We start from the raw sequence: 27,181 nt of genomic DNA on the forward strand, positions 1-27,181 counted from the left end.
TGGGTCTAAATCAGGTGCTCAATTCTATCACTTCTGGAAGAACAGCCCAACCCCCTGTTCTCATCCGTTTTGCTTTCCAGGCCTCAGTACTCTTGTCCCACAGAACCCAGACAGGCAGCTCCAGGGACTGGCTCCTCTGTCCTGTTTTCCACCAGCTGGCAGATCTAGCACCTCACAAAAGAGAGAAGGGTACCCACCTTGGCAGCCAAAGTAATTTGCATGGTCCAGGTTGAAGTATCCGTCCTTACACGTGGAGCACAACTGGCCGCAGATGCTGGGTTTGCAGAAACACTGCCCATTGCCCTAGGAGACAGCCAAGTCAGTCAATGCCCCATGGATGTGGCTCTGCCCCTCCTCAACACTCAGCACAACCAAACCAGCATTTGAGAGAGGAAAGATGGTGCAGTGGTCAGAGCAAAGGTCTGGCACTCTGGAGACCCAGGTTCAATCCCCAACTCTGTCAGAGCTTCCCTAGGCAAGCGTGTGACTCAGCTCCCCCCTGCACAGTGAGCTAACAGCACTACCCTACCTCACAGGGTGTTGTGAGGAGAAAACCAGTAATGACTGCGAGGTGCACAGACACTAACACAATGAGGTGGGTCCAGGTCCATGGGGAGGGCTCGTAAGCGCTCCCATAATGCAGCCAATAAATAATAGTGTCAATAGCTCTGGTTAGACTATTTAACAGCATGGTGAACGTACAAGAAGGGACTGCTCTTACAAACACTAAAACCTTGTCATAATCTGCCCATTGCCACAGACTATGGAGAGCGAAGCCATTTACCTAGGGCAGGCAGGCAGGCACTGCATGAGCTCCCTTGGGGAGATAATTTGGCCTTGCCCCACTGAGGGGTGTCTGTGCCGTTACAGCTACACCATTGTAACTGCACTGCCCTGGTGTGAAAGGGGGCTGGGGCCAGAGAAAATCATGATTTACACAGGCACAGGGGTCTGCACTAGTATAGCTGTCTTGGTGCAAGACCACCACTGGCTATAATCTCCACTCTTGACAAGACTTTAGCGATGATCCCTTAACAAAAGTGACCGTGGAACATTCCTTGGGATGGGAAATGGGAAAACACAGTCTTCATCAAGCCCATAGGCAGCTGGATGTAGCTGAGGTCCACCATATTATTCAGAGGCCTTTACTCTTCCCCAAGCCCACAGATGTTACAAAGACCGTGATGGCTACTGAGATGAATGCATGCCTGCCACCCTTGTCAAACAACTCTGCAGCCTCCCTCCAAGGCTTCTGCCAAAGACTTTCCAGCTAGCCTGGGCTCTGAGCGCACTACTACATAGTAAAGTTGCAAATTCTTTGGGGTAGGGTCTTTTTGTTGTACAGCACCTAGCACAATAGGGCCCTGGTCCTTAGGTGCTATTACAATACACACATAACAACATGACTCTTCCGTTTCTCGTAGGCCAAAGCAAAAACGCTGAATGAGTTACGTCTTCTTTCCTCATTCCTGATGTAGGCTCTAAACCAGATGTGGGCAAACTACAGCCTGCGAGCCACATCCTGCCTGGCCCCTGAGGTCCCGGCCGGGGAGGCTAGCTCCCGTTCTCTCCACCCCCCGCTGTCCTCTCCCACCTGCAGCTTCACCTTGCCATGCCACGGGGGCACATTGGGCAGGAGAGCAGGGAGGGAGGCTCACCCACAGCCTCCGGAGAGTAGGCGGGCGGTGTGGGTGGTGGAAACGTGGGGAACACAGCTGGAGGACTCAGGAGGACACCGGGTGGCCTTGCAACCGGACAGACAGAAGCGGCAGTTTCCCCTTCAAAGTGCTACTTCTCTCCGGCCGGCTGCACAGCCACCCAGTGCCCTCCTGAGAGAAGCGGTGCTTTGAAGAGGAAATCACCGCTTCTCTTCGGCTGCGTGGCTGCCCCTGCTCCTCCTGAGTACTCTGCCCACGTTCGCAGGGATGCACTTGGAAGCGAGCTTGGGGGGTGGAGGGGTTGGATAGGGGGTGGGGTTCCGGGGGGCCAGTTAGGGGCAGGGCGTCCTGGGAGGGGGCGGTCAGGGGACAAGGAGCAGGGTGGGTTGGATGGGGGTGGGGTCCCAGGGGCCTGGCTAGGGGTAGGGGTGTGGATAGGGGTCGGGGCAGTCCGGGGACAGGGAGCAGGGGGGATTGGATAGGAGGTGGGATCCCGGGAGGGGAAGTTAGGGGACAAGAAGCAGGGGAGGTTGGACAGGGGTTGTTGGGGTTCCAGAAGGCAGTTAGGGGACAAGAAGCAGGGGGGGTTGGATGGATCGGGGGTTCTGAGGGGGGCAGGAAGTGGGAGGGGGCAGGGGCCAGGCTGTTTGGGGAGGCACAGCCTTCCCTACCCACCTTCCACATAGTTTTGGAACCCCAATGTGGCCCTTGGGCCAAAAAGTTTGCCCACTCCTGCTCTAAACCCAGGTCCTTATGCAAGTCCAGGCTGCTGCGCCACATCAACAGGATGGAGAAGATCAAGGGGGTCAATGTGGATAAATGATCTCTAGTTTCAGCTTGACAAAGGGCACCCAGAACTCGCTGGTGCAGACAGCATCAGGACAGGACACTGTAAACGGAGAGTGGGTCTGTGGGAGCCAGGTTTGGAAAGCTCCAGCTATTACACACATGAAGGGCCTTTTCCTAACTCTAACGGGAGCAAGGGGGCGGGGGAAGAGGGGATCTAATTCTGCATAGGAAACTTTGGGAGTGATCTTACTTGCTGACATTCTGCGACTCCACTGATGGTGCCCTTGGTATCACACTGGCAGCCTGAAGAGAGCAGAAGAGCACGAGAGAGTGAGGAAATCAACCCAGCCATTGAGAGACTATTAAAAACTCTCAGATTGACACCAACATTCCTTGCAGCAGAGAAAACCAGACATGATAGAAGCCAAGCGGATGGAGAGAGGAAATAAACCAGTTCTTGGCTCCGGCTCTGGATGGAAACTAACCAAAGTAGCACAGACTAAGGGCTGGATTTCCAGCTGGCCTCATGCTTGCCCTGGATGTTGCACACTGATGTTTGCACGTGCACATTCCCATTTTACACACATGAAACCTGTATTTGTGTAAGGTCTGAGTTTGGTCCTGGCAGAGCTGGCAAAACAAATCCTTGGATCCATTTCTTTGAAAAGGGTCCTAGGTCTGGCCCATCCCTCCTGCTAAGTGTGGATCACAAAACCACTCCCATCACTTGGGACGCTAACGTTTCGTGCCATAACTGAAGGTGGAAATGATGGGAATGGAGAAAAGGGAATCACGTCTACTGAAATGGAGATGGCCCCCCAAAGCCTAGGTTTGGCTCTTAAACCTCTAGAGGAACAGGCTGCCCCCAAAAGACTCCTCTTATAATGCAAGTCCCTTACTTGTGCATCCATACGGGTTATCTGGAGTCAGGTTCCAGTACAGTGGTTTGCACCTGTCACAAGCTGGACCTTCGACATATGCCCGACACGCACAGGAACCCTGAAAAAAGGGGGATGAAAACAAGGATTAGGCGAGAATGCCAGGGGCTCGAGCAGCATCACAGAACTTGCAGCTAAGGGGACAGATGAGGCCTCCTGCTCTACAGGGTGGGAAGCTGCCTTTCTCTGCATTGCACCTGGAGCAGGTCCTGCGACACAGTAGGAAATTCTGAGACCAGGGAAGAAAAACGAATGAGGTTTGCAGGAAATGAAACCCAAAACAGCCCAAAAAGATTGAGGGGCACATGAAGTACTCACCGGAGACAGGGAAGGGTCTGCAGTTGCTAACCCTGCTGGGTTACAGGAGCCCACTGCAAGGAAAAGCACAGCTTGTAGCAGGTTTAAAACAGACCCCTTAATGCTTTGAGTCGTCCTGTGTGTACACACTGAGAAACTTTTCATGGAGGAGATTGAGGGGAGGTTTCTTTTATATTTAAGCTTTCGCTGGGTCGATGACTGGTCTGTGTATTTATTAGTGTGTTTTTAAAAACACTGCTTTGAGTGCTGGTCGGTAGGTGCAGCTGGGCTCGAGGGCATCAAGGGGAGCCCTAGACGAATGTGCTATACCAAGTCATGCAGGAAGAGGAGGAGGAGGAGGAGGAAGACAATGTTACCTTCGCAGTGTGGAAATCCATATGCCCCTGGCATGCAGGTGTCACAGCGCAGTCCAGCCACTTTGGGGCGACAGCTGCACTGGCCAGTTTCCTGATCACATGTGCCGTGGAGAGAGCCCTCTGTGGAGCACTGGCAAGCTGCAGGTGAACAGGGAAAGGTGGGAGCTGAGAGCTGTAAGTCCTCTCAGGGCCCAGATTAAAATAAAAGGATGTGTTTTAAACAACAAAAGAACAAAGCAGGAACTTAGTTCTTTAAACACTCCCATCATGCTTGGTGCATTTCAGGTAGAGGTCTCAAAGTGGGGATAAGATAACACAGCTTCCGACTGAGTCAGCAGCAGCAGGAACTGAACTCATGACTAGTAATCTGGGAGCATGAGGAAGTACCGCCAGAGCCAGACTGAGCCCTGTTAGCGCAAAGGCGGTAAGTGACTTATATGCAGTCCATAGAACTGCTCAGAAAATGTTCCCTCCCCTCTCTCCTCCCCAATAACATTTTTACCCAATTTTTCTTTTTCTTTTTAAATAATGTGTCAAAATTTCCCGATTTCCACTGCAAAATCAACCCCTCCCCCTGAAAACCTTGATTAGGAAATACCACCACAGTGCCTCCTGGAAACTGCAGTTCTGACTGCCTCATGCTACCAATCTTACCTCTATGGACTGGACTCCCCAGCTACACTACATTTCCCATGATTCACCAGTCTCCCCCCTCTTGCTGAGCCACCCTGGTGCATCCTGGGAGATGTAGTCCAGCTGGGAACCTGGCCCATAGAAGAAAAACAGGGGCACTAAGCTACCCTCTCTGCCTGACTCTCTCTGTAGCCAAACCAGCCAATCAATAAACCTCTACAGACATGAGGTATAAAGTTTAATTACCACAAATGTTTTACTTCAGCGGATGCACACCTCTCACATTCTATGTTTGACCATTAAAACCAAAAGCAGACACGCTACTGAGAACAACAAAAGCCACGTAGTTCATCACATTCATGGTGAAGGCCAGTTACACCCAACATTTGAGAGCAGCATTCAGTTGTCAAGGCCTGGGACCATGAGCTCTCAAACAACACCCGCAGAACATGGCACACCGGGATGGGCCAGCGTGTAGTAATGAGCCAGTAGCACAGATGCAAGAATATTTGCTGATTTAGAACAAACACTCCTGGAAAAGAGCTGGGAAACGGTTGTGCTGCTTCCTGCCAGGACCTGGGACTGGACGACAGGGGATGGATCACTTCACAATTGCTTCAGAGGAGACAAACAGTGCAATGGCATCTGGCACCAGTCACTGTGGGAAGACAGGATCCTGGGCTAGATATACCATTGGTCTGACCAGTATGGCCGTTCTTACGCTCCTGGACAACCTGCTTCTCTCTAACGCATATCAAAATCTCACTGACCTTTCAACCTAAATGTCACTCAGCAGACGTGCAGCCATCAACTAGCCTGGTCCCAGACAGATTCTGCCCCCTCTCTTCCAATCACTGCTCAGACGCTTGTGGATGTATTTCTAGTAAGTGCGCAAATGTCTGGCACCTAACTGGCCTCCTCTAAGAGCAAAACATTCTTAGTACTGGAAAAACAATGGAGAATTTTGAAACTCCAGCTTCCTGCCCTCTCTCGGTTCGTCTATTTTTTAAATCCTGTTTGCACTTTAGCTATTTCTTTAGATGAAAAAATAAGTGGCTGCTGCACCCAAGAGACACAATTTGATCCAAGCCTCCAGCCCCTTCAAAGGCATAGTGCCGGCATCACTTTTTGCTGTGAACACTAAGCCAGCTGGCCTCTACCCAGGCGTCTACATTTAGCACCGTGCAAAAGGCATGATGCTGCTGTTTTGTCGCTTCAGGGAAATTGTATCACAGAACATTTTTTAATGAGTGTAAATTCTTGCTGGGAGGTACAAGTGTACATCTGGCTTTCCAGTCTGACTGGTGGCAGGGGCAGAGGGAGATTCTGCCCAGGGCATGATGGGGATTGTTAATAATACACACTGTACTGCAGACACCTGCACTAATGCAGGGGCATGATTCAAATGAGTAGAACTGCCCTATGTGCTTGATCCAAAGCCCTTTGAAGTCAGTGGAAAGACTCCAATTGGCTTTGGATGGGGCCCCACACAAGCAGACCCACCAAAAATCAGGGTTGGATGAGGGAGTTGTGTGAAATTAACAGGCCTGATTCTCATTTAATTCTCACCCCTTCTCCATGACTGTAGCCCCACTGGCTTCAGCAGACTTCCTGTGGATTTAGGCTGGTGTAACAGAGCAGAGCGAGATACAGTGGGCTCGCACACACAGTAAGGAGCTACTCACTGTGAGTACAGGCAGCAGCACTGGACTTTCTGGATACATCTATACTGCAATAAAAAGTCCATGGGACTGACTCAGGCTCATGGGGCTCGGGCAGGAGGGTTAAAAATTGCAGGGCAGACATTCAGGCTCCGACTGTCTACACTGCAATTTTATAGCCCCGCAGCCCGTGCTCCAGGAGCCCGAGTCAGATGACGCAGGCTAGCCACAGCCATGCCATGGGTCATTTATCACAGTTTAGACATACCCACAAGGGGCATTCTGATCCTGGCAGAGGATCTAGCCGAGTGATGTCACAGCTTGGGAATCCAGAGAGCAGGGTGTTACTGGGAGGTGTGCATTAAAAACCTGCTGCAACTGAACCTTCTGGCTAAGGGATAAAAACAAGTATTAACATTTTGCAGATGGGCCTTCAGAGCAATTAAAAAGATCTTCATCGCATTTTATAAACCCTTTACAAGCCGGCCGTTTCCTGGCCTGTCCAAAGCTGGCAAAGGGGTTCGGTACAATCCCCAGGGAGGCCTGTGTTTCCTTAACTGGGCTAGTGGGTTCAGTCTCTAGGTCTTCCAGCATTCATTGTCAGCAGCTAAGAACAGCTTTGATGCGCTAGAGCCATGAGAACTATCAGGCTAGCTCTGTCAGAACGGCCCTGTGTTTTGATTCTGATGGGGTTTGCATCCTGGAGTTGTGCTCAGGGAACGCAGCTGAAATGGTGGCTTTACCTCAAAATTATGCAAAACCTCTGAGCTTTACACAGCTTTCACTTGAGGCCAGAAATCCCCCCTCAGCACCTGAAACCCGGCCCAGGTGGAGGGATATAGATTTGCGAATTCCACCTTAAATCTTTGGTTTTGAGTGAAATCTGAACATACAGTTTGGTGTTTCATTCTGAAAGCACGGCACAGCTCAAAACATGTTACTTTAATAAGCTACTTGCCTAGAGATGGCCAAACACTGGAACAAACTGGGGTAATTCAGTGTGCATTTCTCCTTCGGTCTGCATCAGTTTTGGGGGGAATAGGGCTCTAATTCTGGATTTTGGTATGTCCCATGGAAATTCAGCTCCTGAATTGTATTTTGCAGGTCCGTTCGTAAAACACTCCATGTGTCTGGGGACTGGGACACCAGAATGGGCAGACCTGGGTCCCTGTAACTAACAATTATCAATGAACTCTATGAGACAGACTCCATGGCCTTTGCATTAGCATTAGCGATTGACACAACCTGCAAGAGAAAACACTTTTGTGGGATAATGTATTTAGTAAGTAATAAAAACTGACTCCTCCTGTAATAAAGACCCAGTCTGAATTCTAGTATAAAACTGGGCCCTGGGGAGAGGAGAGAACAGGGTGAGGTAAAGGCAAAGCAAGTAGCAGCGTGTATCATTCCTGTCTGGAACACACTGCTTCTGCTCTGCAAGACCGTAAGCAAAATCTTCCATGTGAAGGGAGTTACTCACATGTGCAGCTGGGGTACCCATAGAAGCCTGGGGCACACTGGCTACAGGTGTGCCCGGCGTAGTTAGAATGGCACCGGCATTGACCAGCTGGGCTACAAATGTTATCCACCGAACCCCGGGGATCACAGGAGCAAGCTGCAAAAGAAGGGCACACAAATGAAAAGAGACGTTTGAGAAGGGGAACTAGCGAGCACAGAGACAAATAATCAGACCCGAGTCTTTCAATCTCTGCATCATTAGTTGCGTCAGTCCAGCCCACATTTCTAGCAACCCAAAGCATTCCAGCTGAATGGCTATTCAGTGATTCAGGTGAACTGGGTGACAGTTCTCAGCGGACAAATCCCCACTTCACAAACACACATAAAATTCACTGCAGTTTGCATTTATTTGGCCCCGTTTGCCAGCATCTATAGTGGGACCCGGAGGCTGACCACCCACAGAAGTGGTCCTTTTGGAACAGAGTAGGAGATTGACAGATGGCGCAGGGCAAGAGTGTAAAACCTGTACTAGCACTATCTGTGCAGACCCATCAGTCAGTTCCAAGGGATCTCTTTGGGACTGTTCCCCAGAACTAAATTCCCTTTTTAAAAAACATCACAGTACCATGGGATACTTCTCCCTGAAGTCATGGCCAAAACAGGAAAAAAGTCTCCAAGATTTTACAGCCCACTCAAAGCTCACCAGCAGGAAGAAGTTCGGTAGGTTAATGCGTAAATACAAAAACACATGCTGGAAAACATCATCAGAACAGGAGTTCCATCAAGAAAGACTGACAATGACAGCTTTGTGTTCCAAACACTGACACCATTAACGACATCCAGATCAAGTCTGCACCGTTTATAATGTAAATCAAAGGGGTCTGGGCCAAGATTTTAAAAGTGACTAGCGGTTCTGAGTGCCTAATTTACAGCACCTCAAAAGGGTCGTGACTTTCAGAGGATGGGAGCTCAGCACTTCCTGTAAGTCAGGTCCCAAGTCAGGGGTCTCAAGTCAAGTACCCAAAAACCAAGGCACTCAAAATCACTAGTTCTTTGTCATCTGCTGACACTCAATCCCATCTGCATCTCCTCCCAGCCCCCACCAGCCACTGTTTCCACCATACCTTGGCAACGAGGATAGGAATGATATCCCATGCTGCACTGATCACAACGAGGCCCATCAAACTCAGGCCTACAGAAACATCTCCCACCTGAGTCGCAGCCTCCTGGCAGCGTCCCAACAGCACTGCACCCGCACACTGCAAAGCAGAGAAAAGCCAGTGGGGAAGGGGTCTGGAGCTACGTCACCCAGAGCCCGGGGCAAAGCTTAAGGTGCAACAGGGAGGAAATTTTTACGCCAGAGTGAGAACGTTGGCACTAAGTGCTCAAGATGAGTGTTGGGTGCACGGCTCGGGGCTTGAATACCGAGTGTTTGCATCCCTCCGCTAGCTCCCTTTTCGCCATCACATTAAACAAACGGTTTCTCTTCACTTTCAAGGCCCTTCATGGCCTATCCCAACCCTACCTACCATCTCGCACAGCCTAGTGAGATGTCAGCTCGCACCTCCCAGTTGGACCCTGATGTATCCATTGCCCATCGGTTATATTTTCACTCAGCTGCCCAAGCCTTGGGAGGAACTCAACATAAACTGCCGCACAAGTAATGCATTGTCCTTCTTCAAAACCCTCCTGAAAACTCCTCTGTGCTGCGATACGTATGCGGGTTAGGCCGCTGGTGGGCTGAGATGACTGCCTACCACGCTGACAAATATTGCCTCAGTTTCCTTGTTCTCTCCCGTTTGTCTGTATCCACCTACTGGTCCTGTCTTATACCTAGACTATAAGCTCCTTGGGACAGGGACTGGTTTTTGGGTTTTTTTCGTTCTGCGTCTGCACAGTGCCTAGCACAACAGGGTCCTGGTCTATGACTGGGCTCCTAGGCGCTCTGAGAATACAAACAATAACTAACAGTATGTGACTAGACAGAAGTGATTTGCTCTCAGGAGGCTGTAGGGGGAGGTCCTGCAATTGCAGTCAGGTATAATGTGCTTTCTGCCATAACACAAGTAAATAATACTAAGTCCAGAGGGTAAACATCCACCTCTCCTCACAGCAGGGAATCCCCCTTCCCCTCCAACACACACATCTGAGAAGGAAGAGGAGTTACGCACATTGGCAGAGAGGGTAGCTGAAGTAGCCGGGTGCACACTGGTTACACGAATACCCTTCGAATCCAGTTCGGCACAGGCACTGGCCAGTCTCGCTGTCGCAGGAGCCATCGTACTGGCCAGGGCCTGAACACTGGCATGCTGGAAAAGAACAATGAGCCCCTGTGAACTGCTGGGCCTGCTAGTCCCTGCGGCACTGGGGGAATTGTAGGAGGCACCTTTGCTGTTTCACAGCCCTGGCTAATCCCAACACAGCACCAGGCCTCCTATTAGAGGCTACTCAGATTCAAACTCTTTGGGGTAGCAAGCCAAGATTTCATGATACAAATGCAACTTCTGGGGGTGGGAGGAGGAGGGGGTTTGTATCCTGGGGCACTTTGCAGGGTGGGGGGTGGAGGTCAGGGATTGGGGAGGGGTGTGTTTCAAGGAAGGGCAGTGAAGCCATGCAGCCAAAGCTCTGTTTTACTAGAATCTGTAGCTGAAATGCATGTCTGTTCCTGAGGAGGAGTTCTGCGGGATGGCTGGTGGGCATGACACTGCAATAAGCCCCCAGATTCACTGCCCTTGGGCTTAAAGCTCTTGGCCCCTTTATGAATCAGTAAGAAGCGTCTCCTCCCTGCAGTGAAAGGAAGCCCAGGCCTTTAGCTAATTTTCCTCCCCAGCCTGCCTGTACTCCATCAGGTGTCCTGCCTCCTTCATTAATAGCCCATCAGCCTGGGGGAAGCAGAAAGGTCAGGGATCATAGAATATCAGGATTGGAAGGGATCTCAGGAGGTCATCTAGTCCAACCCCCTGCTCAAGGCAAGACCAATTCCCAACTAAATCATCCCAGCCAAATCATCCCAGCCAGGGCTTCGTCAAGCCTGACCTTAAAAACCTCTAAGGAAAGAGATTCCACCACCTCCCTAGGGAACTCATTCCAGTGCTTCACCACCCTCCGAGTGAAAAAGTTTTTCCTAATATCCAACCTAAACCTCCCCACTGCAACTTGAGACCATTGCTCCTTGTTCTGTCATCAGGTACCACTGAGAACAGTCTAGATCCATCCTCTTTGGAACCTCCTTTCAGGTAGCTGAAGGCAGCTATCAAATCCCCCCTCATTCTTCTCTTCTGCAGACTAAACAACCCCAGTTCCCCCGCCTCTCCTCATAAGTCATGTGCTCCAGCCCCCTAATCATTTTTGATAAGGGGAGCATGTGGAAGGACCCCCATGGAGCTGGAGGAGGCTGGTCATAGGGAGTTGGGGGATAGAAAGAAAAGGATTAGGAGTTTCAGGGACGGGAGAGATCAAGGTGCTTTCTCAGATGGATGAGCAGGGCTGTCTTTGGGGCTGCATTTGACTCATCTCCCAAGATCGGGCCAGAATAATGAAGTCTCATGTGTGCGAGAATTACAACTAAAAGGCTCCGCTCCCCATCAGGATTTCAGTCCTGGGAGCTCACTAGGTGTTGACTCCACAGGCCTTTGCTAACAGTGTTAAACCCCAAGCAGCCCCAAAGCCTCTCAGGATGCAGGAAAAGATATAAAAGCAACTGACATTTGAATGGGGGAAAATGAGGGGGGAATGTAACCCAAAATGACCCCTCATCCATTCAGCAGTTGAAGAAACCGTGTGGGAATGGCCATAATGCACTGTACTACAGGAGCGTCTGAGCCCACTGTTGAACTGATGGGGAATTCCTGCGGAGTTCCCCAGCGAGGCCAAGGGAATCCAGACAGGTCAGGGCTGTTCTGACAAATCGCAGCAAAAGTCATGGGAATTTGCTACTTGAAACTGGACTGAGGAATTCTCCTTTCCCAGCAGGGAGAGGGGCACGTGCTTCTAGCAGCGCGGTTCAGAACAGCCACCAAAGGCATTTGCAAGAACATCAAGAAAACCGGCGCGATTGGCCCCGATCACTCACGCTGGCAGCCGGGTCCGTAGTGCCCGGGTGCACATTGATCACACTGAGCTCCCTGGAAGTTGGGTTTGCACACACACATTCCCCTTTGAGAGTCTTTGCGGCAGGCATTCCCTTCTGTCCCAGCGGCATTGCAATCGCAGTCTGCAAAGAGGACGACAGGAACAACAGAAGGCACTTAACAAATCTCCACAGCTGACAGTCTGGGCTCGTGGGCAAAGCACAGGAAGACAGAAACTTCTAGATTCAAACCCCAGTTCTGCCAGTGACTCTCTCTCTGTGTCTCAGCAGGAGCTCTGGCTCGAATGCCTTCTGTAAGTGGGGATGAGGCTTTGTTTACAGGATATTGTTATGATTCATTATAGAACAGCCCCATTGCCCAAATCACATCAGCCATGCCATCAGGGGCTCGTTCACCTGCACATCTACCAATGTGATATATGCCATCATGTGCCAGCAATGCCCCTCTGCCATGTACACTGGCCAAACTGGACAGTCCCTACGCAAAAGAATAAATGGACACAAATCTGACATCAGGAATCATAACCTTCAAAAACGAGTAGAACACTTCAACCTCTCTGGTCACTCAGTAACAGACTTAAAAGGTGGCAATTTTGCAATAGAAAAGCTTCAGAAACAGATTCCAACAAGAAACTGCTGAACTGGAATTAATTTGCAAACTAGGTACCATTAACTTGGCCTTGAATAGAGACTGGGAGTGGCTGGATCATTACACAAATTGAATCTATTTCCCCATATTAAGTATCCTCACACCTTCTTGTCAACTGTCTGAAATGGGCCATCTTGATTATCACTACTACAAAAGTTACTATTTTCTCCTGCTGATAATAGCTCATCTTAATTAATTAGCCTCTTAGAGTTGGTATGGCAACTTCCACCGTTTCATGTTCTCTGTATGTATATATATCTTCTTACTATACGTTCCATTCTATGAATCTGATGAAGTGGGCTGTAGCCCACAAAGGCTTATATTCTTATAAATTTGTTCGTCTCTAAGGTGCCACAAGTACTCCTGTTCTTTTTGCAGATACAGAACAACATGGCTGCTACTCTAAGACCTAAACCTTCAGATAATCAAGGCAGCTGCTTCACCAGGTTTCAATGGCCGGCTCACAGCAGCATCCTCGCAGTTACACGGTGTACTCTGATTACCCCGAGGCTGAACAGCACTTCAGAATTCCTCAGAGCTGGGATGCACGAGAGCGCTAATCCAGCAGAGCTCAGGGAAGTCGGATTCTCCTGGTACCTGGGTCTCCCTGGTCCAGGAAAAGGGGGTGGGTCAAGAGAAGAGATGGGGAGAGGAAGCAGAAGGGGGGAAGGGGTGGGAACCAGAGGGAAAGAGAGATTCCAGCCCAGCAAAGAAAAACCTGCCTGGAAAACAACAGAGATTAAAATATCAGAGGGAAGAAAAAGGTTATCTGTAGTAAACATGAAACAATGGAGAAGTCTGTGAGAAAAGCCGAGAGTCCCAAAAAGACGAGGGAGATGAGTCATGAGCTTGAGGGGTTAGAATTCTACCAGAGAGAGGCTGGAGGGAGAGGAAGAGAAAGGATACAAGCGCAGACACAAGAGAGACAGAAAGCGGTTTTACAAAGTTTGCTGCCAAGCATTAAACTACCGTGGTCACATTCAGATTAGAGGCACATGCCGCACAAGGCAGATTTGCAGCAGTGAAAGGTGTTGACACAGAGGATTTAGACGCTCCCCCGATGCCTAGGAAAATTAGTACGTGCAGATGTAGGAAAAGGATGGTCTCGTGGCTAAGGCATAAGACAGGGACTAAGACGCATCTGGCTCAGTTTCCAGCCCTGCCACAGATTCCCTGTGAACTTCGACAAGTCCCGCAATCATAGATTTTAAGGCCAGAGTGGATCATTATGACAGTCTGATCTGACCTCCTGCATAACACAGGCCATAGAACTTCCCCCAGAGACTCCTGCATGAAGCGCAAAACCGCTCTGTGCCTCTATTCCCCTACCTGTAAGACAAGAATAATAATATTTCCCTTCTCCCTCCCTTTGCTGTGCCAATTGCAATTGTAAACCCTTTGAGCAAACACGAATCTTCGGGGCCTAGCAGAGAGGGACCCTGATCTCAGCTGGGGCCTGCGTGCTAGAATGATTATGAACACTAATAATAATTATAAATTGCAGTATATGGAATGAACTCAAAAAGAGATAAGGAAAACTGCAGGGCTTACTTATTATCTGTCCAGCCGGAAGCACCTGTTCTCCAGTATCATTGTGAGAGAAAGCTGGAACAGCTGTGGGGAGAAAGAGCCATTGCAAACATTACATCTGTGCTCAGTTTGAGCCCCACACTGGAACTAGCCCAAAACCGAACCGACTTAAAAACAAACAACATTCCTTCTGGATCCCGAAACCTCACCTTCTTCCCAGCTTGAAGAATGAGGGGTGAAGATCCAGGATTTAGCCCAGTGACTCCACTGCCCACTAATCCCCAGCTTCCCTGCCAAAGCAAGGTGTTGGGTTGGTCTGCAATTCCAGGTGCCACTGATATGAGAACCATGTGCTGCTTGCCGACAACAGCACAGGGAGAGAGGTGTGATGCCCACGCACTGTCTACAAAGTTGGCAGCTCTAATTTTAGGCTTCCTGGCAGCCTCTTTGCACAAACAGGGTTTCAATCCTTCTCGTTTCTGACGAACCAGGAGCTGAGGAGTTTTAGCTCCCACACATCCCCGTTGACAGCCCTCCTATGCAAACTTGGCACTTACGATAGCAGTGTGGGAAGTCTGTGTATCCCTCTGCACAGGCACTGCAGAGCTCCCCGGTGTAATTTGGCTTGCAGTAACAGCGACCAGTGAGGTCCTCACAGGTGCCATCGGTGAACTCTGAGTCACAATTACAACCTGCAGGGAGAGAGCAGTCACTGGGAGCAGCCATTATTGAGAGAGACCTTCATTTCCCAAATCTGTGTTCACACGAGATTTCTAATTGCAACAACCAGGCTAGCAGCCTAGCGAGAAAGTTTTAGATATATACAGTTCAGTCCCTTTCAAAAATAAAAGGTGTGTCTGTCTCTTTAAAATGGTGCAAGCTTGGCGGAGCTGCTGCTGCTGCAGTCATCTCGAATTGCTGCATTGCAGGATCTGACGTGAGGCTGAAAAAAGCTGGGCTCTGCCCCTCACAATCTTGCTTCCGAAATGGTGGCATTCTGGCTGCATTACAGCTAGGGCTCTGGTGAACATGGCAAAAGCCACCAAACCAGGTGGCAGAACCAAACCCACCAAGACTGCTAGAATGATCTGGGTTTCCCATAGAGATGGGCGTGAGTGTCTCCTGCTTCGGAAAATCATCCCCTACTGGGTCAGACGGGGCCACATTTCCACCCCTTTCAGGCCTTTGAATGTGGATTCACAGCTGATTGCAACAACAACAGACACGCACCCCTTCTGCACAAGCCAATGGCTGTTTGTGCATGCAAGACAGATGCCCATGGACTTTTTAAGGCTGGCTGGACAATCAGCCCCTGATGGTCCACAGCACCAAACACCCCACCATTCAACAGCGTGGGCTGCTCTCCTCTAGCTATTACATGGAAGTCTAGCTGCGTCTCTAGCCTGCAGGGCAGCCATACTCACGGTAACAAATGTAGGGCGAGTCTATCGAATGGTCAGGGGACTTATAGTATCCAGGGATGCACCTCTCACAGTTGATGCCAGTTGTATGATGCTGAAAAACAGTTGAGTAGGAGGGCATCAGTTACTCTGCCCATCAGGAAGGAAAACGTGGTCATCCAGACTGTAGTACCAGGTAGCTTCACAACAGCGTAACATTAGGAAAGCAAACAAAGGCAAGAACAACGATTGCTCAAAAGTCCACTCATGTTGGGTTGAATCTCAGTCCTTGTGAATCCTCCACCAAACCTGGTCTGGGTTTTAGCTCTATATTTTGGCTTCGGGTTTGTTTCCCAGCTGCCTTGCATTCAGGAAGACAGAAGTAACCCATTTTGTAAAAGCACAGCTAGTCGCGCACTACATGGGTCCCATGCCACTATATGGTACTTCCTGTGAAACTAACAAGTCAAAGGGCTTTTGCTTCACCATGGCAAGACTTTAGTCAGGTGCTGAGAGAGTAGGGAGAGCAGCACGGCACCAATGCTTAAGCAGTGACGGACAAGTGATAGTATTTGGGCCCTGTAAACTGGGGTGGGATTTTTCAAAAGCACTAGAATTGGCCAAATTCTACTCCCATTTGAAGTCAGTGGTCAAACTCCCATTGAGTTCAATGCAAGCGGAGTAAGGCCGATGCCCAGGGCATATGAAAATCCCACTCTTAGCCATTCATTTCCAAGGTTACGCCAACAGATGGGTGCCCACAAACTACCCCATCACTCCTGCCATTGGTGCATGTACCTTTATCATGATGCCAAGAGCCCAGATTTCCTGGAAAACTAACAGAAAACATGAGACCTCCTGATTCGCTTGTTGCCCACAATGTAGAACTACAATTCAGGCTAACAATGCAGCCACAGGAAACAGAACACCTGACAGTCTGGCATGCTACAACAACAATGTGCAATTCCCTTCCCCAGGGCGTACCTGACATTCTATGCAGACACCTCCTCCTTTATACTGGTTGTCATAATTTTTGCTGGCCTTGTGGCGATCGACCTCTGGATCATAGTAGCAGTCGTAGGCATGACCATTGCAATTGCAAGCTGAAAGTATAAAGAGACAGGAGCTCAGCGGTTACGTTCCTCTGGGTTATTGATCACCATTCTCCAGTGAAACAATTAACTGATGTATTTTAACTCCCTAATGAAAGGTTGAAAGGGGCTGAGTAAGTCTGTATTGCATGGGGGTTACATTTAAATGAGGAATGAAGCGCAAAAGGGGCTGAAGGATCAGTTAATCACTTAAGCTTTCAGATGTCTCTAGTCTGCAAATCAAGGCTGGACACCTAGGGAGAACAGGCATTTTAGCAGGGCTTTGGCATTTTCTGCAACCGGAAAGCACTGAGGCACAAAATGAGAAAAAGCAAGCCCGAGCATGGCGGGAGGGGAGAAAGGGAAGTTATCCAAACTTTGAGGCCTCCAAAGTGGTTTGGAGCGAACATGCAGGCCAGTTCTCAATGTTATCCAATTAGAGAGGGGCTGAGCTGTGAAATCAAACACATGGTGAGTGTGTGTTGGGTGGGTTTTTTTTAAATTTTTTTTAAATCTATGGGAGCAAGATCCAACAGCCTGTTGCAGAGTCCCTACGTTTATGAGATCATGTGATTTAACTGAGCTTCATGCTTCACTTTCCCAGCCTAGCATGAATTCCAGTGTTGGCATCTACTGGAGGGTTCTGGCTATCTAAATAAAGATGTGAGTAGATCTGAATGCAATTTATCCTCAGAGCAGGACTGGGCAATCAGGATGACTGAACAAAGTTTAGGACAGAGGCAGGAAGGGGACCAGAATTAGCATTCAGTACAGATTAAGCAGATATCGCTGTAGAAGCCTTCACAAAACAGAATAATCCACAACACAGACCGCCCCTCTTCCTATACTTCTAGTTACGTTCACTAAGTCTGGTACTAAAATGCAGGGTGACCACAGGGATGGTCTGAAGACAGGTAATGAGGTTGTAAAACCCGGCAATGGTATAGGACGGCCTTTCAATAGAATTATGGCTGCTTTCCCTCCTAAATCACCGATTCAAGTCCCAATCAGGGTCTGCAGGGAGCAGAAGTTACCACCACCCAGGGGCTTGTCTGAAATGGCTTAGTGATCTCAGTCCAGTCCCCAGGGGAGAGGGGAACAAGTCACAAAAACAACACCACAATCAACAGCTTTGCTGCCAGTTACCCCAGAAGAAATGCAGCCTAACCCTTCTACAGGGGATCCTTCCAGGTCCGGATTGTGGTTCACTGGCGGAGCAGTGTAAGGGTCGCTAGTAGCTCCCCTATGGACAAAGGACTTTACCTTCCAATGCTGCCAAATCCATTTACAGGAGCACTGAATTCCCACCAAGGACCAAAAGAGAGATTGCCCATAATGTCTGTAGAGGGAGATTTAATGCAAGGCCCCATCATGGGCTCCAAGAGGGACTGTGCTATGGATTCCTTCCTCAAGCACAAAGCTTTAGGAATGGGATTCTATGGCAGAGCTTTGGGGCCGACTGCAAAGCTTCCCATACGTGGGGGCAGCGGAGTTTATTCATTCCATGTTTTCCAACCACCTAAACAGCTAGAGGGGGAGGGAGGGAAGAAGGGGAACCCAGCCCACAACAACCTACGTTGGCATTCATTAGCGCTGTCAGTCGTAGCTGGTTTCCAGGGTAACTGGTTGAAGCCCGGGCAGCAACGATCACATGAGCCGCCACAGGTGTTGTGTTGACAATCGCACTGCAGCCTGGAAAATGAAAGATGAGTGAGCAGAGTAACTTCGAAGCCAGGTCACTGAATGCTGAGAAGTCCACTGATGGCAGGACTTGGCTGGGGAAATAACGAGAGCTGGCCAGAAAACACAAATTTCTTCCCAGGGGGGAAAAAAAAAATTCCCAACAATATGAAAAGTCTTGAACTGTGATAAAATGTTAAAATCACAAACATTTTACTGGGGAGTGATTTCAAGAACAATTCCACTTTGGGAGACCCACAGAGCAGCCTGGGCTCTCTGCATCTCCGGCCCCAGAGCTGGAGGAGAGGCAGGAAAGCAAAGAGGCAGGGTGTTCAGCATCTGCTGAGATTCTCCAGACAGAAAGTGAAACTAACAAGAACTTTCCAGGCAGCCATCATTTCGATTTTCCCAGTGGAAAATGAAATTTTTTGCAAAACTGAAAATTTCCCACAGAAAATTTCAATTTTGAGAAAACACTTCATTCATCCTAGAAAAATTCCTGACCAGCCCTAGAAGTAACAGCACAAGAGGAGCTGGTTCAATCACCAAGTGAGAGAGCTTCTCTTCAGGCAGCATTCACAGATCAGGGCACAGATGCTTCTTTGTTCAAGTGTTCGGGTTTGGGAGGACAAGTGAGAATAGGTCATTTATGCCAGGCTATTGATGCCCAGGGCTCTCTGCAAAAACACAGGACTAGGTCCCTGCCTGGAGGATCTTGCAAATTAGACAGGTACAATGCAAATGAGCAACACTTTTCATTCAAGACAGCTTTTCAAAACAAACAAAAAAAGGCCTTTTTCAAAAACAAAAGTTTGTGTGTATTTTAAATTTACAGATTTCTAGACAAACACAAAAAACAGTCCCACCACCATCACATTTCTCTCTCTCATTTCCTTCCCTCCCCACCCATTTTGCCCTGAAGCGGGGGAGTGGGGAAGAGAGAAAGAAGGGAAGAGAAACAAAACACAAACATTTTTTCAATTTTAAAAAAAAAACCAGAAAATCCCAAATATTTAAATAAACTGAAAAAAAAATCACAATTTGTTCACAAAACTGCCCCTTTCTCACCCATGTCTACAAATGACTGTGGTGAAATACGGCAGCAGGCAGCAGATAGTGTGTATGACAGGGATGCAGTGCTGGAAGGCTGAGTTAAAGAATTAACAGAGGGATCTGAAATTGGCCTGAGTGAGGTTTCTTGATGCCTGGGGAGTAGAAACTTGTCCCCCAGAGCATAAGGGGCAAAATGACAAAAACTAAAGCATAAAGTCAGGAGTAGGGGAGACACGTGCATCATAAGAAGAGAGGTACACAATACTGGGTGAGCAGCTTGAAATTAAAGCATCTTTCAGTCTTACAGCCTGACCACCGATGCGAAGAAATGCATTTCCTGTTTTCAGTAGCTAGTGTAAGTAGCTTTGCGCTGACTAGACAAGCAGCCCAGGAGGCGCCAGGCAAGAATTCTCACTAGGCAAGTGAGGAATCTTGTCCCACTGCACCGCAGCGGTAACTCATTCTGCAGTGACATCACCAGAAACTTTCACTTAACAGAATATTATAGCTTTCTGTTGTTTTAGACTGATGGTAACACGGTGTGTTCTCGCTTTTATCTGTACAATTACTCAGTTTCCCTCCGGGCATGTCTGCCACTCCCACCTCTCACTCCCCCAAAGCTCTTCCATTCAAAGCTAGGTGTTTAACAAGAAATATAATTTCTAATTACACTGGAAACAAAGCAGTGATACAAAAATCCGATTCTGATATATAGCCATATTCTTTCACTGGGCTACTAGAGCTGTGCTGTTGCCTTGCCTACCCATTTTTTTAAGATGCCTGATTAACACACGTGACTATCACAGAAGTCCAGGCTGGGATGGTCATATGGGACAACTGAACCCATTCAGATACAGTAAGAAAACTACTTGAAACTTTGGCCAAAACACAAGCAAAACCTTTCGGAGGACAGCTGAAGAAGTTTGCTTAAGTGAGGCCGTTTGACTTACTGGATATACCACTGACTGAAACCCGGCAGACCAGAGTTCTATTCCTAGCCTGGCCTGCTAGCCCATCTTGGGCAGGTCCCGGCCTACCTCTGTGCCTCAGTTTCCTCACCTGTAAAATGGGGATAATGTGCTCCCATTTGTAAAACACTTTGTGACCTACTAATTAAAACTGCTATACGAGCTAGGTATTATTATTATAGCAGGGTGACTTAGCAGAAAAAAGTACAGCAAGTCAAGGTGGTCTTCTCCTTGAGGAATCATGTCTATAACAAGCAAGCAACATAAGAAGAGTCCCCAGCTTGGAATTCAACCCTGTCCCAAGACCCTGGAGGTTGGAGCCTGACCTTCTACGGTGATCCCTAAGCACATGTACAAGGGGAGCCAAAAGCTGAGCTGAGGTTAACTCCTTGTGTACTGGTAGTGCCCCAGCACCCTGTCACTTACCATTCTATTTCTCTCCCATGTTCCATATGATCAGAAGTGGGAGGGCTGAAATTCCAAGCATTCTGGACGTTTTTGCAGCCTGCCTTGCAGAAAGAAGTGCTGGAAATCTTACCAGGAAGCCTGTTCTCATGAGCGTTTGCAGACTCAGGAGCGAGATCAGATAAATTCCCCAATTTTCTGGTGCTTTTCCACAATGAACCAACCCCCAAACTCCAAACCTTCTGCCCATCGCCTATGACTTGCTTAAAAGAAAACATGATTTGTTACATGTGTTCGGGTAGGACCTAGAGGCCCCAATCTCCCCACTGTGGTAGGAGCTATTCAAAACACACACAAGGAAAATGTGATCCCTGTGTGAAAGAGTTTGCATAACCTGTTGGTGGGTTGGTATATTGCATCCCCCTCTGTGCCCAAAATCTACTTTAGCCCCAGCCACAGAGCCCGGTTCTTTAGTTTAAGCTGTAGAGACTTGCGCCTATAGGTTTACATGTCCCTAGTTCAACTCCCGACTCAGCCAAGATGGTGCCCCTTGGCCATAAAACACACAGTTCAGAGTAAGAACTAGATATATTTAGCCCTGCTGTTTAAGGATGTCAAAGCCTTCACTTGTCTCTGCAGCTCAGCAGCATCTCGGGCAGACTGTGCTCTGCTAATGAATTATGGACAAATGGACTTGAGTTATAATATTTACATACTTCATTGATCAAGAATATACCAAGGAGGAGAGGGAGGTGGGGGGTGTGCTCCCATCACACAAGCATTTCCTAGTTGTTCTGCCACGATATAAAACCACAGCCTTTCCCCTGGGGGTGACATTACCAAAGGGGAGTCTGAGCCATTACCAGCACTGCAGCTGCAGCAAGATGCAGTCTGAAACCCTCAAGTGATGGTGCATCTGGATTTGGCTGGAGCCCAGGTAATTAAAACGGTCAAGAGCCCTGATTGCTGCAGGGAACTCTGCTGACCCTGGGGGTGCCAAGGGAGAGCCAGTCAACTGAAGGAACCTATGCTCAACCCAAACAAAGCTGCCACCACACAATGGTGACCTCTCTTCTGAAATCAGCCTAGGACAGAACAGACTATCCTTCATAACCTCCCGATAGTAGCAACACCTATACCATTCATCCCCTGGCACAATCGTTTTCTGACTGACCAGTTCTCCCAAAGACTAATGAATTTTGCTGGCTGTCCTATAGGAGCCAGATGGGACGCCCTTCTGATGGCTCACTGTCCCTCATCCCTCCCCCCTCCACACACACTCCAATGCTTAGGCATCCGTGACAGGGGGCAGGGACCAGAAAGGAAACAGTTGATCTTATCAGACAGATACAGACAATACTAGGGGTCCTTCTGAAGTCATTTCAAAAAGACTATCTGCCACTGTAAATGAGCAGCTGCTCTCTGATCCTGGCCTAGTATCTGCTTGTTAGTGAGGAATCCCTGCCTGATTCTTTGTCTGTGTGCCTGGCCCACTCTGAAGCACATCAGAGCCCCAGAGATGCTTATCTTTTCTCTCTTGTCTTCTGTCAGGTGAAGGGACTATTTCTGACCCCGCTGCATTCCAGCACGTGGAAGGAGAAAGTCACCCTCAGCCAGAGGAACTTCCCTAATGCAGTTTAATTCCATTTGGTACGAGCCTTTGGACTTCAGCTGGGTCCCTCTGAAGCCAATTGGGAGTGTACTAAGTGAAGGCCCTGATAAAGGCCAAGTATGAGGCCTGAGGCCTGAACTAAAGTAATGGTCAAGACTTAGCTAAAAAGCAAAGTCAGGCTGTGAGCTGAAAGCCGGCTCAGTTCACAAAAGCTGGCATGGAAAGGGCTGATGCTGCATAAACATATATTCACCTAGCATACCGAAGTATAAACATGGTACCAGAACACCTTATACTGGAACAAGATAAGAAAGAACAGGCCAACCCATCCGAAGGACAGGGGCAAAAGGGTAAAATGATGGATACAGTTGTTTTGATCGGACCAAGCTGTACAAGGTGAGAGGCATCCCTTACTACGTAAAGGGGTTGCACCTCAACACGTCAGGAGTGATGTGTAACTTGTTTGTACCTGTGTATAAGAATGTATCCCTGGGGCGGTGTCTGGGTCCGGCCTAGGGGGCAGTGGAAAGTCCCACCACTGACTGAGCCGAGTCCATTGTCAAGAGGCACTTTCTCGTAGCACGCCCGGTAGACTAAGTAATCTACGGGGAACTGCAATTGTGTCCATAAGGCAATAAACCTGGCTGACGTGCCTTGCACCTTACTAGACTCTGTGGTCATTGGAGGTTCCCGTTGGGTCTGCTGCATCAGCTATCTGCAGAGCTGGGACAGCACACGGGGTGAGCAGACGCATGCAGCCGAGTGATACCAACAAGGAAAGAGCAGAGCACCACACCGGTAGCATCTGACAACACCTCGGACAACAGGGAGTTTTGCCATTGACTTCAATAAGGGCAGGATCAGAACCCTTGGGAAGAAAGGGAATTGTACCTTCACTCTCCCACACTCCATCCGCACTAAATCCAAGCCCTGTGAAAAACACGCTGCTCAGACATTTGTGCAGTGCCAATCTGTGAGGAGGAAGCAGCTGTCCCTGCATCTTGGGACTTTGACGAAAACCCACGTATGCTAGATAAACAATGTCATCTATTCCCATGTATAGACCAGCGATTGGCATCAGAGACATGCCTCATCACACCTGGGAGCTTTGCCAAGCTCTTTAACCCAACTTCACTTTTGAATTTCTGGGGGCCACGCAAGCATGTGGCAGGTATGGTGGAGACAAGGCCCCAAACATGCCCACTGGGAAAGGGGGGGCATTAGCAGCCAAGACAGGCCCACGTTCACATCTGAGGGCGCAAGACGGGAACCAGAAGAAAACCGAAGAGCATGTGAGCATTCAGGCAGCAGCAGCCGCCTTACAAGAGGTTGAAACACTTGCTAACTACCAAGCTAAGAGACTTAGAGCCTGATCCGATTCCCACTCAACTCCCGCAGGGATTTCAGTGGACGCTGGACCAGGCCCTACCACCCCTGTTTTGCATGATGCACTGTGTGCAGGCATGGGTGATATGAGCTTCCCACATACTGCGTCTCAATCTTCACCTACAGCTCCCCAAACGCACCCGTGTCTCTGCTGAATCTTTCCAGAACGAACATTTCCCATCATGCCTTGTGCTAAAACCACTAGATTGTCCCACTTAGCAAACTCAGTCTACAGGATTTCTGCAGACTGACAGAAGTGCACAATTCTTCCCTCCAAACCCTCTTGAAAACTGACAGCTTGCATTTCAATCACAGACTGCCTTTCTGCCCAACAGCTGGCAAAAGCCAACAAAATGCCACATCCTAACAATATGACTTTATATTGCCGTCTTATCTGGAGGAAACTGACACTTACCATTTACTATACTGAATCCAGGTATATTTAATCCTATCTCAGCATGGCGGGAGGAACTGAAGTCCCTTCCAGCCCTATATTTCTATGATTATTTATATTGTGGTGATGCTTTGAACCCTCAGTCACAGACCAGACGCCGTTGTGCTGGGTGCTGTACAAATGCAGAACAAAGGACAATCTCTGCCCCAGAGGGTTTGTAATCAAAGTGTGCCTTGATTCCATCCCCCTCAGAACACAAGACGGTCAGGAGTCTAATGGGAGCAGAGAACAGTTCCCCTAACTAAGCGGAAAGGTCTCGGATTTCATGCGGGAGATTTACGAGTCTGATAGATGTCACAGTGATCCTCACCGGACAGCATCAAAGAGTGGTTTTCACGAGACGTTTGGATATTCCAACCAGTTGGGAAATCAACACTACCTGTCCGGACAGCTGCCTCCTAACGTTCAGCACACTAAATGCTGAGATACCATCAGGATTTTAATTCAGCCAGAACAAAAGAAAATTCCAGACTTCCCTCCATTTGTATCTTCTTGTCTTGCTGCTGTCAAAGCCCAGGCATTTGAAGATGTAGGACACGTGGTGTCAGATATGCCATGCTTCCCAGCCAGGAGGGTTACACACAGATTTATGAGGGAACGATGAGGCCCTGACAGCTGCCATAGATGACACAATAACCCCGTCAGGCTCAAAGCCCACTGCTGCATCTGCTGACAGCCTCACCATCCTCCCCTCATGCAATGTCAAGCTAGGTATTTCAGTGCACCAGCTCCATGTCTTCATGCCACAGAGACATTGTATCATTGGGCCTAATTATCTCTGCATACCCGCTCTGCTGGGAGGCTACAAACTGCTGCTGTCAAAGCCTTTTGACAATGGGAGTATTCCTCCATGGAAAATTCAAATTAACCCCAATCTCTACAACCACCCAACTGAACTCCCATGGAGCTGAGGCAAGGCAAGAAAGAGGAGCTCGCTTCCCATCTCTTCTTTGCGGTTGCAGTTCTGCTCATGTCTTCCTCCCTGGAAGCTAAACCATGCTAGAATTACTGCTGAATTACAGCTGGCTGCCTCTCCCGCCGTGCTTCCAGTGCCGCCTTTATATTGTCTAGTTTGCTATCAGTTTCCAGTGGTTCCATTTTGTGTTCTTCCGTTTACACAGTGTCTGTTGTCCAGACATATCCCAAAGGGCCCTGCATTTGTTACTCGCCAACTATACAAAGAACACAACTAGGAAACACTTCCTGAACTAGGCAAGAGCAGCCAACTTGGGTGAAATGTGGCAGCTGTTTAAACAGCATGCTGCAACGCTACCCAGCTGTTTGGGACAAGGAGCGAAGACAATAAATGCATCCAAATGAAACCAAAGTGGGGATTCTGGAAATGAGACTAGAATAATGAACAGAGCTGGTGTTTGGCCAGGATCCAACAAGTCTGTCCTCCCCTTATTTTATCCTCCTCTCGGGAGCATCCCCAGATATATAGTTACACAGACCAAGGTCGCTCTATGCTAAGTAACCACTCTGCACTGGTGCATCTGCTTTATTTTGCAGCACTGATAGAAGACAATACATACATCTAGCAACACCTGGTTTTCAAACAAAATCAAGAAATTATCCAGTTCACATCTTTACTGAACTATTAGTTAGGAGAGAGATGAGTTCCCCAACGCAGACTTGCTTTTCAATACCTCCTTTGTTTTAATTTTTAGCTGATTTTAACCTTGGCTGGGACCTGATGGAATTTCACTTTACAAGGTCCAAAAACATTACATGATCCGTATGAGAAAAACTCAAGCTTCATCAGGTCCAGCTGAATCTACCCAGCCCATTCATGAAAGCAACACAGGCTGCAAACAGATGGCTAAGACTCAATGCTTTCATGGTTATCAAAAACTGTGTGGAGTTTCTAGCTGGAGACGCAGACAAGGAGGATCCTGCAGGCCAGAAATGTAACAGCTTTGCAGTTCCAGCTCATGTGTAAAGACTGGTCATTTACGCCTTCATATCAATTTCATTATTATAAATAAATAAAAAAAAAATCAGCCTAGCCAGTGCTCCCTATCAGTGTGGCCAGGCAGTGAGCCCCACTGCCATGAGCTGTCCCACTGATTTTATGAGACAAACATGGAGTCAAGCATTTCTCAGTGTGCGTCAAAAGAGTTGCTGCTGGGCTCTTAGCGAATTTTCCACTCATGAAAGATGCTTGGCAAGATGAATGGACGGGTGGTTGCGTGGATAAGGCCCTGGTCTGGAATCGCAGAGACATGGGGGTCAATTCCCAGCTTGACCACAATTTTCCTGTGTGAGCTAGGGAAAGACCTTTGGTCTCCCCGCCCCTCCGTTTCCCATCAGCACAATCCCCATCTCACCGGTGTGTTGTGAGGATAAATGTATGAAAAGCTGTTTAGCACATGCATATTATAGCAATGAGGGCCACGCACGTTCCAAGATATAATGAAGGCCTCGGCATTGTGTCTGCTCAGCTACCTACATGACCCCAGCAAAGGGCTCTGAGCCTAACGGGGAGAGACCAAAGTGAGGTAGAGCTCAGTCCTCAGCCACTCTGCTAAGGCTGCTGAACTGGGGTGCCCACAGTGATGCCACTGGTTTGCGCAATGGACCTCAATCTGCTAGGAACTGGACTTCACCCACTGAAGTTGCCCATAGGGGCATGTTTCTTAATCTCAATTTAGTGGAGGTTTTTCTTTAAATTAAAGCAATAGTCTCCAGCTCCTCCCCCTGCTAGCCCACACACGTTCGTTACTCAATTTGGACTTCGAGGCCTTGCTTTATAGCTTGGTTCCCCCCTCCTCCTTTGACAGTGGAATGTTTTGTTTAAACAAGGACCTTACATATTCCCTGCAAAACTGGAGAGCTTTGCCTTCCACCTACAATTTGGATCCAAATGATGTTTTGTCTGCTGCAACCTAACTAAGTGAATCTCTGATGTTTATGTCTAAACATCAGGTGTCAAGGATTTATTTAATTGTGCTATTTCGACACAAGTAACCTGCCAACATGAGGATTGGGTTGGAGTTTTTTGGATTTGTTTTTTTTTTTAATGTTTTTAATTTTGTACTTTTGCCTTCTT

The 27,181-nt window shown here is 48.5% G+C and overlaps 1 protein-coding gene across 3 annotated transcripts in view; it reads right to left on the reverse strand.

The window, feature by feature from the left end:
• Positions 1-27,181, reverse strand: part of LAMA5 (laminin subunit alpha 5) — a 170,158-nt gene that overhangs the window by 58,213 nt on the left and 84,764 nt on the right. For all 3 annotated transcript variants that reach the window (XM_050918869.1, XM_050918867.1, XM_050918866.1), the window contains exons 7-20: positions 18,148-18,263; positions 16,465-16,583; positions 15,505-15,595; positions 14,638-14,772; positions 14,102-14,164; positions 11,884-12,024; positions 9,983-10,120; positions 8,936-9,070; positions 7,834-7,968; positions 4,060-4,197; positions 3,704-3,756; positions 3,347-3,446; positions 2,698-2,750; positions 198-303 (exon numbers count right to left, since the gene is read on the reverse strand). In XM_050918869.1, the coding sequence (XP_050774826.1) occupies positions 198-303; positions 2,698-2,750; positions 3,347-3,446; positions 3,704-3,756; positions 4,060-4,197; positions 7,834-7,968; positions 8,936-9,070; positions 9,983-10,120; positions 11,884-12,024; positions 14,102-14,164; positions 14,638-14,772; positions 15,505-15,595; positions 16,465-16,583; positions 18,148-18,263 (1,523 nt within the window). The remainder of the gene's footprint in view (positions 1-197; positions 304-2,697; positions 2,751-3,346; positions 3,447-3,703; positions 3,757-4,059; positions 4,198-7,833; positions 7,969-8,935; positions 9,071-9,982; positions 10,121-11,883; positions 12,025-14,101; positions 14,165-14,637; positions 14,773-15,504; positions 15,596-16,464; positions 16,584-18,147; positions 18,264-27,181) is intronic.

This window comes from Gopherus flavomarginatus, chromosome 11 (assembly GCF_025201925.1).
Source record: "Gopherus flavomarginatus isolate rGopFla2 chromosome 11, rGopFla2.mat.asm, whole genome shotgun sequence".
Taxonomy (NCBI): domain Eukaryota; kingdom Metazoa; phylum Chordata; order Testudines; family Testudinidae; genus Gopherus; species Gopherus flavomarginatus.